Here is a 13,830-nt window from a genome sequence, read left to right on the forward strand (position 1 = left end):
CATCTGGGTCTACGCTGTTTGCAATGTCCTTTTTTCAGGACGCTAGGCATGAATGGGTTAAACTTTTCCTAAAGTTGCAACTGTCACAGCAGCAACTGTACTTTCCTTGATACCCTGTCAAGGTGAAGTAGGACTTTGTAATCACTGGTGCTGTGTCCCAAACATTTCAGATCTCTCCACACATTCAAAATAGTCTATTTTATTATTAATTAATTATGCCCCACTTCTAAGATGCTGGGGTGTATCACTTTGCACCTCTTCGTTAGTTGGTAGGCGGGTTGGTATGTTGACCATTGGTTGTCAGGCAATAAGTAGAGAACATAGCTTTGATTTATGACCTTTGACCTATAACAATGCTTATCAGTATGATGGTTTTTGAGAGGAAACAAAAATGCTTACTGATTTTGAGGTCAACAGATCAAATGTCAAGATCATGATCTTTAGAGAATGCTTCACTTAAGATCGTGCAAATGTGTATACATGTAGTGGTTACTTGTGAGAAAGAACAGACGTTTATGGCAATTGAGGTCTCCTGGTCATGGATCATGGTAAGAGGAGTTTAACAAGAAATTTGTTTCCCCTCTAGATTTTGAGAATGTTTTGACCTACAATCTGGCAAAGTTTAACCCTTAAAGCGCTGGAGCTGAATTTTAAAGGCCTTTGCAAACAGTTTGGATCCAGATGAGACGCCACAGAACGTGGCGTCTCATCTGGATCCAAACTGTTTGCTATTCTGATAGTATTCTTTGAAAAAATTTTGAAGAAAATGCTAATTTTAGAAATTCAACAGACGACATTTTAGCAGACGACAAATTTCCCAGCATGCAAAGGGTTAATAGTGGTTGCATTGGAAAAAAAGAGGACGCATTTTGATTTTGGTGATTACTAGGTTTAAGATCAAGGTCAAATGAGCTTGTATCAAGAGACTTTTTACTGCATGATATCCAGGGAACACTTTTGCCTGCCATATTCTTAACCCATTTATGCCTAGCGTCTAGAAAAAAGGCCTTGGCAAACAGCGTAGACCCAGATGAGTCGCCGTATCATGCGGCGTCTCATCTGGGTCTGCGCTGTTTGCTTAAAGGAATTTCTGTAAGAAATATTCTAAATATAGAAATAAATATACTAGACATCCCTAATTTTGGAGATAAATTTATCCAATTTAGAAAGATGGGAGAGTCCACTAGGCTTAAATGGGTTAATCTGTATTCTGGTTATTTGGGAGGATAGAAAGACGCCCATTGATTTTGAGGTCAACAGACCAAAGGTAAAGATCACAGGGGCTTGTAACAGGCAACTCTTTTCCATACAATACCTCAAGAATGCTTTGACCTAAGATCATGAAAATTGAAAAAGTGATAACTTTGGTTGAAAGGAAGATTAAGTTTGAAAAGATGAAGGTTGTATGTGCTTGTATCATGCTATTGGTTTCTTCACAATATCTAGAGACTGCTTTGATTATTATCAACTTAATTGGTATGCTGGGTACTTGGTAGGAAAGAAAGATGCCTATAGATTTTAAGGTCACCATGTCAAAGATCAAGGGCAGACATCAAGAAAATGTTTAGGATGAGATAAATTAGTTTGCTGGTCAGTGTTGATGAAAGATAACTCCTCGTGATTTTTAAATCAAGATAACGAAGGTCAAGGTTACAAGGACAATTTTGCTGCAATTTGGGGGACATACATTTTGCAAATATCTTTTGTTTGTGTTTTATGTTGTTCAAAACTGTCTTAAAAATATCTTGCCTGGAGAACCAATTGTTATTTCCTCCTTTATGGACAAAAAGACTGTTTTGTTACTTTAAATGTTTCAAATTTTACAAGATGTGTAAGATAAGAAAGACAAAGTATATTTACACTATATATTTTATTTCACTGATCACTATTTATTAAATGTTTGGAAGATCATAATTGTTGCATTTACTTGTTATGTCCCTGCCAAGCATATTTACTTCATCTAGCACAAACACTGCCTGCTGCACAGGCTGATCTGATATGACACTTTATGCACATGGCAGTATGCCTAGTTTTCCCAGAACAAGACTCGTTAGTAAAATGCCATGTGAATGTGGAGTAAGGGCCCGGGATTGTATTATCCACATATATTGTTGTCCCAATGATATCTTGGATGAGTTGGAAAACAGTAATAATTTGCATAACTAAATTATTCATTATGCCCCCCTTCGAAGAAGATGGGGTATATTGTTTTGCAAATGTCGGTCCGTCCGTCCGTATGTCCATCCACCAGATGGTTTCCGGATGATAACTCAAGAACGCTTAGGCCTAGGATCATGAAACTTCATAGGTACATTGATCATGACTCGCAGATGACCCCTATTGATTTTGAAGTCACTAGGTCAAGGTCATGGTGACCCGAAATGTTAAAATGGTTTCTGGATAACTCAAGACCGCTTATTCCTAGGATCATGAAACTTCATAGGTACATTGATCATGACTCGAAGATGACCCCTATTGATTTTCAGGTCACTAGGTCAAAGATCAAGGTCACGGTGACCCGAAATAGTAAAATGGTTTCCAGGAGATAACTCAAGAACGCTTATGCCTAGGATCATGAAACTTCATAGGTACATTGATCATGACTCGCAGATGACACCTATTGATTTTCAGGTCACTAGGTCAAAGGTCAAGGTCACGGTGACCCGAAATAGTAAAATGGTGTCCGGATGATAACTCAAGAACGCTTATGCCTAGGATCATGAAACTTCATAGGTACATTGGTCATGACTGGCAGATGACCCCTATTGATTTTCAGGTCACTAGGTCAAGGTCACGGTGACCCGAAATAGTAAAATGGTTTCTGGATGATAACTCAAGAATGTTTATGCCTAGGATTATGAAACTTCATAGGTACATTGATCATGACTCGCAGATGACCCCTCAGGTCACTAGGTCAAAGGAAGGTCAAGGTCACGGTTACTCAACTTAGAAAAATGGTTTCCGGATGATAACTCAAGAACGCTTACGCCTAGGATCATGAAACTTCATAGGTACATTGATCATGACTCGCAGATGACCCCTATTGACTTTCAGGTCAGTAGGTCAAAGGTCACGGTGACTTGACACAGTAAAATGGTTTCCGGATGATTACTCAAGATTGCTTATGCCTAGGATCATAAAACTTCATAGGTACATTGATCATGACTCGCAGATGACCCCTATTGATTTTCAGGTCACTAGGTCAAAGGTCAAGGTCACAGTGCCAAAAAACGTATTCACATAATGGCTGCCACTACAACTGACAACCCATATGGGGGGCATGCATGTTTTACAAACAGCCCTTGTTTATTTCTGAATATATGGTGATATTTTGAATCTTGATATGACTGTAGAATATTGACTGTTTTTACATTTCATACCAAATAGCCTTCAACATATTTGCCTGTGCAATCTGGGTGACATGCCAAGTAATGGTAAAAGGTCATAATCAAGGACAATATTTAAGACAAGCTTTTCTAGGGCCAAATGTTTCCTTTGACCCCAAAGTGTAACCTTGACCTTTGACGTATTTTATGTTAAAGTTGTCTTTTCATTGGTGATCAAAAGTTCTTTTACGAGTATACAAAGCTCTGACAGGCACATACACTTGATCATTGTGATCTCTATCTTAAGCTTTCTGCAGCAGGCTGGACAAAAATTATGTCATTTTTATGCATGAGATATCTATATATCAGCATTTCTGAAATAGAGGTTATATTACACCATATTTATATATTTCAACAATGCACGTTTGATGACAGGTTAACAAAGTTATACCTTTCAGGCACAGATGTGCACACATGCATGTTTTGAATTTTATTACTTTGATTACCAATTATGTTTAAAGAGTAAACCACAAACGACAAGTAACAATTCATAATTTATTATATGTATAATTCAACAATGTCATGTAACCAATATAAGCTACATTAATTAGATTATGTATAACTAACAACAGAATATATTGATATAAAATAAAAATATAGTAGCCTATACAGCAGCAGTATTTATTCTAAAAAAGTATTTGCGAAATACATGCACACATATGAGCCTTGTTCTGGGAAAACTGGGCTTAATGCATGTGTGTAGTGTCATCTGAGCTCTGCAGTCAGCACAGGCTTATCAGGGAGGACACTGCGATTGTATGTTTTTTCGTTTATAAAAGTCTCTTGTCAACCAAAATCCAGTGCAGGCGGAGAGATGCATTAAATCCAGTTTTTAACGAACAAGGCTCATATAATAAGTAAATTAATACAGAAGAGTTCTCAAATTCAATTGCTCAACACAAATTTGAATAAGGACAAGTTCACTTAAAGTATGAAAATAAAGAATGTATTACAAGTAATGATCCCATTCGAAAATAAACAAGCACATTCGTTGAATTGATATCCCCCGCCAATATGCTTCTGGACACAAAAGTGTTATATTTGACACTCAAAAAAAGCATTTTTTCAAGATACAGAGGGCCATAACTCCGTTATTAACAGATGGTGTACAATGCAATTTGGCGTGCATCATCCTCTTATCCATATATATATACTCATACCAAGTTTCAATGAAATCCGCCAAAGCACTTCCAAGATATGGCTCCATACGGACGGAAAGACAGACGGAAGGACGGACAGACAACGCCAAAACAATATCCCTCCGCCTATGGCAGGGGATAATAATGTTAAACATGTTATTTGCATAAACAATTAAAGCAAAGGCACTATGGTGCCCAAAACAAGCACATTGAGTTGATTGACTGTCTCTAAAAACATATTAAGACAATTTCATAGTTCTATCTGCAATTATGACTTTATATGCTTCTCATAAAACCCGCTTCTTACTTTGATTGCATTTGTTACTGAACATTTATTTCTAGTTGATTATCAAAATTTTGCCCTAACAAGAGCATCGCATAGCAGGTGCCAACGCTTGGCTACGGGTGCAGTTTTGAAAAAATGAAAGCTTGTCAGAATTTTTTTTATTTGAGGTAACAGTGACCTTGACCTTTGACCTAGTGACCCAAAAATGGGTGTGGCCTGTAGAACTAATCAAGGTGCAGCTACATATGAAGTTTCAAAGTTGTAGGTGGAAGCACTTTGATTTTAGAGCCAATGTTAAGGTTTCAGCACGCCAGGGATGGTGGACGAGCTGGCTATGACAATACCTCGGGTTTTCTCCGAAAACAGCTGAGCTAAAAAAAATCAGGTTTCAGTAGAAGGTTGTCTCAGCTTGACACATCTTGCTACTCGATTAATAAATGCAAATGGTGCAGTTAAAAGTCCTACATATTGAAAGCGTTCTAAGCCCCCATAACATTATTAACATAACACAACAATATTGCAACTTCTGTGAAAGCACATTTATTACAAAACAATATTCCTTATTGTAATTGTTTCATAAGTTCGTACAGCTGTTCATCCTGCTGCAATTTGATGGTTAAATAAAATAAGTGTGTCACTTATTTAATAAATGAACTGTTGTTTTTTTTACAAAGGTGACAAAAATATAATTCTAACAACATGTCTATTTGTCTGCTCACAGAAATGAGATTGCTACAAAAGATTTATCCTCCAAACTTTATCAAAACAAGCATTACACAGAGTCCACCATTCTGGAAAGGAAATATTCAACAATAAATGACTTGATTATACAAGTCCTTCACTAAGTTAATGAAGTATTATAAGCCATGAAATGCCCAGTATTTAGTGTTTCATTTTTTTATGAAATAAGAGTTACTCTTAATATCATACCATAGGTATATATCCATCTAAAAATGTTTCAGATGAATAAACTAGTTCATTATAATGCATTTAAGAAACTGTATCAAGCATGTTTATTTTTGTAAATGCTTAAGAATGTTTTATCACAAACCAAATCACGTACTGTTGGAATAGTGAAATTCCAAATGCACACCAGAAAGAAATGCAATGAAGTTAAAGAATTAAGTAATACTTCTTCAATAAAAATTGAGTGCACAATTTACATTACGATTAAATTGTTAATGTCTATAAAAGATAATAATAAATCACAAGGTTTTTAAATAAGGAACCACGCAAGATGGTGCATCAAATAAAGATCTAAAACAATACAACAAAATACCTGTTCGGATTAATAGAAACTTCAGAAAACAGACTAGAACTTATGCAATGAAATGTCTGGTCTGAAATAAACTCAAATCTGTATCAACCCTTTCCCACTCAAAAGCAAAGTGAAAATGGCTATGTGCAAACAGCATAAAACCAGAACAGCCTGCAGCATAAAACCAGAACAGCCTGCGAGTAACTTGCAGTCTGTTCAGGTTTTATGCTGTTTGCTGCTCATCAGTATTTGAAAGGGTTGGAAATGAAGCCTTTAACATTTGAATCTAGTAAGAAAGGTCTTTAATTTAATTCAGCTTTCTATGGAACTACAAATGCGTGAAATACGTATCTAACTGCTAAAGGGTTAATTTTACGTACATTGACATGAAACTAAATTACCCAAATTGAGAGTGAAACAATCTTTACTTAATTTATACAAGAATATGTGCCAGCTTGTTAAGTTGTATATAGAACTAGTCAATAAAGATTCCAGTTGTAAAAAAGGAATCCTCCTGAAAAAAAACATCCTCTAGAAACATGGGTACAAACAAGAGCACCGCATAACAGGTGCCACCTTCTACTACGGGTGCAGTTTTGAGTTGAAAGGTTGTTAGATTTTTTTGATTTTTTTTTGTAGAAGTCACAGTGACCTTGACCTTTGACCTAGTGACCCCAAAATGGGTGTGGCATGTAGAACTCATCAAGGTGCATATACATATTAAGTTTCAAAGTTGTAGGTGGAAGCACTTTGATTTTAGAGCCAATGTTAAGGTTTTAGCACAACGCGGACGTCAGACGGCGGACGACATGTTGAGCTGGCTATGACAATACCTCGGGTTTTCTCCGAAAACGCCGAGCTAATAATACTGGGGAAAACAGGGCAAAATGCATGTGCATTTAGTGCTGTCCCACATGAGCCTTGGCAGTCCGCACAGGCTAATCAGGAACGCCGATTATATGGTATTTTTTGTTTAAACAATCTGTTTTTGGTGAAAATCAAGTTTAGGCAGAAAGTGTCGTCCTTGATTAGCCTGTGCCTTCAGACTTAAAGGAAGTCACAGCGCAGTCAACAAACTGTATACTTTCAAACTAATTTTCAATATAATAATATCATTTAACATAACGAGACAAACTTATCAAAACGTATAATGCACTAAAAGTAACAAACCTAGTAATAGAATCACAGAATTCCTCGTATGATAGACCTTATTCAATAATATTTTGCTGAGAGACAGATAAACTTAAAAAGATCTTCTCATGTTTTGATGAACAAAATTGTTTGAGATTAGTCATGCTCACAAATATCAAATGTACAAATCTTTTGACAATTAAAAAAAACGAAAATCATAAGTTATAAATGCGAAATGATTGTATAATTTGGAAATTTCTGTTATCATTATATTTTGTGACATTACAAGGATTGCATATATAAAGTTACAAAAAAACATGCACAGCACAGCTGGACGAGTGGTTTATGCGGTAGTCTTTTACTCCAAGGGTCAGTTCGAGCCCAGGTGTGGATTTAAAAAAATCTTTGTTTAACTTAGTTTTTTATTTAAACTGGAACTCTTTATTTACAATGTTTTAAAGCATTTAATGACAAACTTCAAAACATGCCTAAATCTGCAAAAAGGTCCCTTTTAAACTGGCCCTTGCAACACATTTCAGACTCCACCTGAGAAAACTGGGCTTAATGCATGTGTGAGTAACAGATTGCGCCAGATAAGCCTGTGCTGTCTGCTCAGGCTAATCAGGGACATCACTTTCCGCTTTTATAAAACTTGTTTGTTAAAGGAATCTCATCTAATTAAAAATTAAGTCTAGGGGATAAGTGTTGTCCCAGATAAGCCTGTGCTAACATTTTACACATATCAATTGAGCTTAGTTTAATAGAACCAGACTCAATCGGTTTTCATCAGACATCAGACATAACTTAAGTCACTCTTTATTTGAACCATGCTCTGTAAAAAGTTGGTTTACTGCATGTGCGTAAAGTGTCGTCCCTGATTAGCCTGTGCAATTTGCACAGGCTAATCGGGGACAACACTTTCCGCCTAAACTTGATTTTTGATACGTGAAATGAAAATATCATAAAAACCGAAAGTGTCTGCCCGGCTGATTTGTTTTTCAGAAATGTGTCTTACAATAATAACAGCATGCAATGTTGTTGATGAATAAAATATATAATTGGAATGCTTATTAAAGAAAAAAGTGATTCAATGATGGGATGAATAAATATAGTGAACAATACAAGAGTAGTTTGATACAATGGCTTACAATCTTAACAAATTATATAAACATGAGTGCGTGGAGACAGATATTTATTGAAATAGATCATTAAAGATAATAATTCATTCATAAAGCTAAATAATCAACACAAATGGGCTGTGTCATGCAAAAATGGGTATTACACTAGGTCAGGAGCTTCACTGTCCTATATAGTAATGAGACCAGCAAACCTTGCATGACTTTGTAGCTGAAAACGTAGCTCCTTACTAGACTGCAATATAGGGCACCCTGGTGTGGAGCTACGCTGGCTTCATATTGCATAAGACCCATTTTCGCATGAAGTGTGTCATATAAGCAGGCAAACACCAGGCACTTCAAAAAGATTGTTCTGGAAGGAATGTTACAAAGTTGGATCAGCAACAAACAAGATCAATGTAATACAACAATAATGCATAGATCAAACAACAATAAACAATGCATGGAACCACTGCTTAATCCACAATTATTCTGACTTAATATAAATATCATAACATTTGATGTAGAATTTCAGAGTTCATAGAAATCTATCAGACGGTAATTATTTGCATTGTTTTTTCTAAATTTTAAGATTTATATATTTATAAATGTGAACAAGAAGCACTTAATTATTAAATTTTTACTATAAAGTAATTTTGATATAAAAACCTCACCAATACTTGATATATTTATGTATATTTGCAATTGTCATAATGTTCAGAACAACCAAAGGTCCAAATTATGCTCTGATGTGGGGAATTGTGCAAAAAAAAAAAAAAAATGTAAAAGGCTATTGTTTGTCTCATGTAAAACAATCATGTCATACCTAAAAAAAAATAAACATATCTCTTACACTTGTGACTTACAAATATTTATAAATTATCTTATACCATTTTGACCTTTGCCTGTCACTTCACCTTCAAATCGTTGCACGTTGATGTACACTAGCCTATTTTTGATAATTGTAGTCATTTAACAGTTGATACCCGTTACCTTGGTTACCTTGAAGAACAGAAACATAACTGACCCTCACACTGGATAAACACCGCTTAATGCATGAGCATAGAGTTGTCCCACATTATTCTGCGCAGTCTTCACAGGCTTATTAGAGACAACCACGTCCCCTTAAATGGTTGAAATCAGTTTAGACTGGAAGCGCCATCCGTGATTAGCCTGTGCAGACTACACTGACTAGCCTAGGACAACACTTCACACACATGCATTAAGGGGGTTTAATGCATGTGCGTAAAGTGTCATCCCAGATTAGCCTGTGCAGTACACACAGGCTAATCAGGGACAACACTTTCCGCCTCAACTGGATTTTTGCTAAAATGAGACTTTCTTGAAACAAAAAATATCATAAAAGCATAAAGCCTCGTCCCTGCGGACTGCACAGGCTAATCTGGGACGACACTTAACGCAAATGCATCAAACCCCATTTTCCTATAGCAAGGCTTTAATGGTTTTTTTATTACTTTTATATGCATAGATCATTGTTCAAATTTAACATAAATCTAGCTGCTGTAAAACAATTAATAAATATGCATTTTTTTTAAAGAAAAAGAAAAGAAGTATAAAACAAAACTGTAGTTTTCAACAACGTTTGCACACTTTTTTATAATTACAATCCCTGTGAAATTCGAACATGTGACAATACCCATTACAAATATCAGATGTAATATTTCCGTTCTGTCCAGTCACATGGTATCATATGTGTTGTCTCTATGGGTGACCACTCAGATCTTCTCCACATAGTTAGCTGGGAAGAGACCATCTTTGCCACGCAATCGGCCCTTCCACCAACCCGCTGGGTCTGTAAAGTATAAGCAGAGAATGATTTTATAAATGATAGTATAACAACAATCATTTAAACTTGAGCACTATACCCTCCCTATTTTTAGATCAGATTTGGGTTTTTCCAAAAATTGAAGAATCTGTTTTTGTCAACTATGGAAAAACTTAATCGTAAAAAAAATGCGATATTCGATACATATTTATTAATGGAAAAGGGGAGGAAATAATAAGATAAATAGAATATGATGTGAGTTTTGTTTACAGATCAAGTTTATCATGCTCGGCTCGAACTCTTAGGTACTGATGAGCAGCAAGCAGCATAAAACCTGAACAGACTGCAAGTTACTCACATGCTGCTCAGGTTTTATGCTGTTTGCACATAGAAATTTTCACTTTTAAGTGGGAAAGGGATTACTTTCTGGTGTGTCAACTTTCCAAGATGATAGTTTGATCTTAATTTTTAACTATTAAAGTGCTCAAGCGAACATTCCTGCAGACTCAAAATACTGTTTATACAAGAGACAAAATTGTCACAAAACCAGGTTTTCCATGTGACAAAAAGTCTGATATAGGAAGACAACTCAAACTGAACTCATTGTTTATAATTAACCCCCTTTGTTTCAAAATAAATATATTTTTAGTTGTGGCGACCTTGACCTTGGAGATATTGACGTTATTCTTTCATGCGACACACCATGATGGTGAACAAATGTGCCAAATGATTTTAAAATCTCACAATGAATGACATAGTTATGGCCTGGACAAGCTCATTTATGGCCATTTTCGACCTTTGAACTCAAAGTGTGACCTTGACCTTGGAGATATCGACGTAATTCTTTCACGCAACCCACCATCTAATGATGGTGAACATATGTGCCAAATGATTTTAAAATCTCACAATGAACAACAATGTTATGGCCCGGACAAGCTTGTTCCACCGCCCACCCACCAACATACGCCAATCTAATAACCAGTTTTTTCCTTCGGAAAACCTGGTTAAAAATGAAAATAACAATAAGCCTTAATGTACTATTATTTTTTATGATAATGATGAGGAACTTAAACATTACATCTGTAAATATTAGCTTCATCACAGAACTTATAACAAATATATCAGCTGATGATCTTTCTTAACGATGGAAATGAAATAGAATCTTTGAACAAGATCACCAAGCCACCCACCTTCCTTGACTATCTCAATTATCTCCCCCTCGTTGAAGGTCAACTCGTCGGTGTCCTGGGCGTCATATGCGTACAGCGCCCGGCATTTGGGTAGCACGGGCTTCGCCTTAGGGGTGGGCTTGGGTTTGCCCCCTCCTGGGCTGGGCTTCACATCACTCATACGATTTCTCTGAACACTGAAAATACAGCCAAAGTGGTTGAGGGGTGAGGTTGAAAATTTTCCACTATACAAATAATACTATAAAAAGGGGAAAGTGTCATCCCTGATAAGCCTGTGCTGACTGCACAGGCTAGTCATTGACGACACTTAAAGCACATGCTTTAAGCCCAGTTTCACATCATGCATACGTTTTCTCTGAATACTGCAAATACAGACAGGTGGTTGAGATCTGAGATGGGTTAAACATTTACTGTACACAATGTATAGACCCTAATGGGCAGCCTTCCATTATGCCCACTTTGTCTTTTGGAGATAATCTCAAGGAACAAAACATACATTGCACAGCAGTGCATGTTTCAATTGTTACGAAGAACTGACAGGACATGTGTTGCTACATATAAATATACAGATATATGGTAAAAGTCTGCATCATAGAAAAATACATGTAGCGCACATTAGCTCTTAATTAAGCAAATAATAATGTGTTTAGACTTTAAGCATATGTATCCTATATTTTGGTGGCATTTTTAATATTACCTGGTTTATGTACTTCACTTTTTACAGAACTACTCTTATTATATTTTATTTAAGAAATTCCTAAATTTTTGGAAAAATATTTAGGCTATTTTTTAAGAAATCTTTAAACAGCTGTAAAGTAGCTTTTGCAATATCAACTTCTGAACAGTTACCAAGATATGAGCCTTGCTCTGTAAAAAAGAGGTTTAATGCATGTAGGTAAAGTGTCGACCCAGATTAGCCTGTGCAGTCTGCACAGGCTTATCAGGGACATTTTATGCCTAAACTGGATTTTTGCTAAAAAGATACTTTCTTTAAAAAAAATATCATAAAAGCGGAAAGTGTTGTCCCTGATAAGTTCTGGGTCAACACTTTATGCACATGCATTAAACATCCTTTTCACCGAGCGAGACTCGTAAACGGGTGACAAGATTTACCCAAATACACCTTCAAATACACCCAAATACGCTCAAAATACCCATATTCTCATAACCCTAACCCAAACCCTAACCCTTACTTAACAAAAATATGGACAAACATTCCAAAATGTGTCCAAATTATGAGTATTTGGGTATTTTGAGCATATTTGGGTGTATTTGGGTGTATTTGGATGTTTTAGGGTAAATCGTGCTTCCTCTCATATACATTCTAGTAATGTTCAAAACAATCTTTGATTACTTAAAGAACATTACCACTTATTTTACCTTATTCAGAAATTTCTTGAAGTTTAAATAAACAAGGGCTGTTTGTAAAACATGCATGCCCCCCATATGGGCTGTCCGTTGTAGTGGCAGCCATTGTGTGAATACGATTTTTGTCACTGTGACCTTGACCTAGTGACCTGAAAATCAATAGGGGTCATCTGCGGGTCACGATCAATGTACCTATGAAGTGTCATGATCCTAGGCAAAAGCGTTCTTGAGTTATCATCCGAAAATCATTTTACTATTTCGGGTCACCGTGACCTTGACCTTTGACCTTGTGACCTCAAAATCAATAGGGGTCATCTGCAAGTCATGATCAATCTACCTATGAAGTTTCATGATCCTAGGCGTATGCGTTCTTGAGTTATCATCCGAAAACCATTTTACTATTTCGGGTCACTGTGACCTTGACCTTTGACCTAGTGACCTCAAAATCAATAGGGGTCATCTGCGAGTCATGATCAATCTACCCATGAAGTTTCATGATCCTAGGCGTATGCGTTCTTGAGTTAGCATCCGGAAACCATTTTACTATTTCGGGTCACTGTGACCTTGACCTTTGACCTAGTGACCTCAAAATCAATAGGGGTCATCTGCAAGTCATGATCAATCTACCCATGAAGTTTCATGATCCTAGGCGTATGTGTTCTTGAGTTATCATTCAAAAACCATTTTACTATTTCTGGTCATCGTGACCTTTGACCTAGAGACCTCAAAATCAATAGGGGTCATCTGCGAGTTATGATCAATGTACCTATGAAGTTTCATGATCCTAGGCCCAAGCGTTCTTGAGTTATCGTCTGACAACCACCTGGTGGATGGACCGACCGACCGACCGACAGACCGACCGACATGAGCAAAGCAATATACCCCCTCTTCTTTGAAGGGGGGCATAAATATCTAACATTAAAATGTTTGCATAAAAATATGCACTAAAATGGTTGCGTAACTAAACAAAATGTCTCTTCTCTAGTGGATGTCTCCACGAGCATCTGATAAAAAGCATTTCAATTAGACTTAACTAAAACACACCACACCAAACATAACTAAAATCAGAACCAAACAGCAACATATTTTATAAGCGAGTAAACAAAGTAAAATGAATCACTTATGCTCTTAATGATAATTTCTTTTGCAAAATCAATTCATAAATAGATAT

At 36.3% G+C, this 13,830-nt stretch overlaps 1 protein-coding gene and 1 long non-coding RNA gene across 5 annotated transcripts in view; one reads left to right on the plus strand and one right to left on the minus strand.

Moving 5' to 3' along the window:
• Positions 1 to 4: 4 nt before the first annotated feature.
• LOC127875898 (uncharacterized) lies at positions 5 to 4,931 on the plus strand. Its single transcript, XR_008047497.1, has 2 exons — positions 5 to 620; positions 831 to 4,931. It is a non-coding gene; the product is annotated as an uncharacterized LOC127875898 (long non-coding RNA).
• Positions 3,868 to 13,830, minus strand: part of LOC127875897 (unconventional myosin-Ie-like) — a 69,997-nt gene continuing 60,034 nt past the window's right edge. For all 4 annotated transcript variants that reach the window (XM_052420643.1, XM_052420641.1, XM_052420642.1 and 1 more), the window contains 2 exons: positions 11,292 to 11,467; positions 3,868 to 10,128 (listed from right to left, as the gene is read on the minus strand). In XM_052420643.1, coding sequence (XP_052276603.1) covers positions 10,052 to 10,128; positions 11,292 to 11,467 — 253 coding nt within the window. In that variant the 3' untranslated portion in view covers positions 3,868 to 10,051. The remainder of the gene's footprint in view (positions 10,129 to 11,291; positions 11,468 to 13,830) is intronic.

Source organism: Dreissena polymorpha, chromosome 4 (genome assembly GCF_020536995.1).
Source record: "Dreissena polymorpha isolate Duluth1 chromosome 4, UMN_Dpol_1.0, whole genome shotgun sequence".
Classification (NCBI taxonomy): Eukaryota; Metazoa; Mollusca; class Bivalvia; order Myida; family Dreissenidae; genus Dreissena; species Dreissena polymorpha.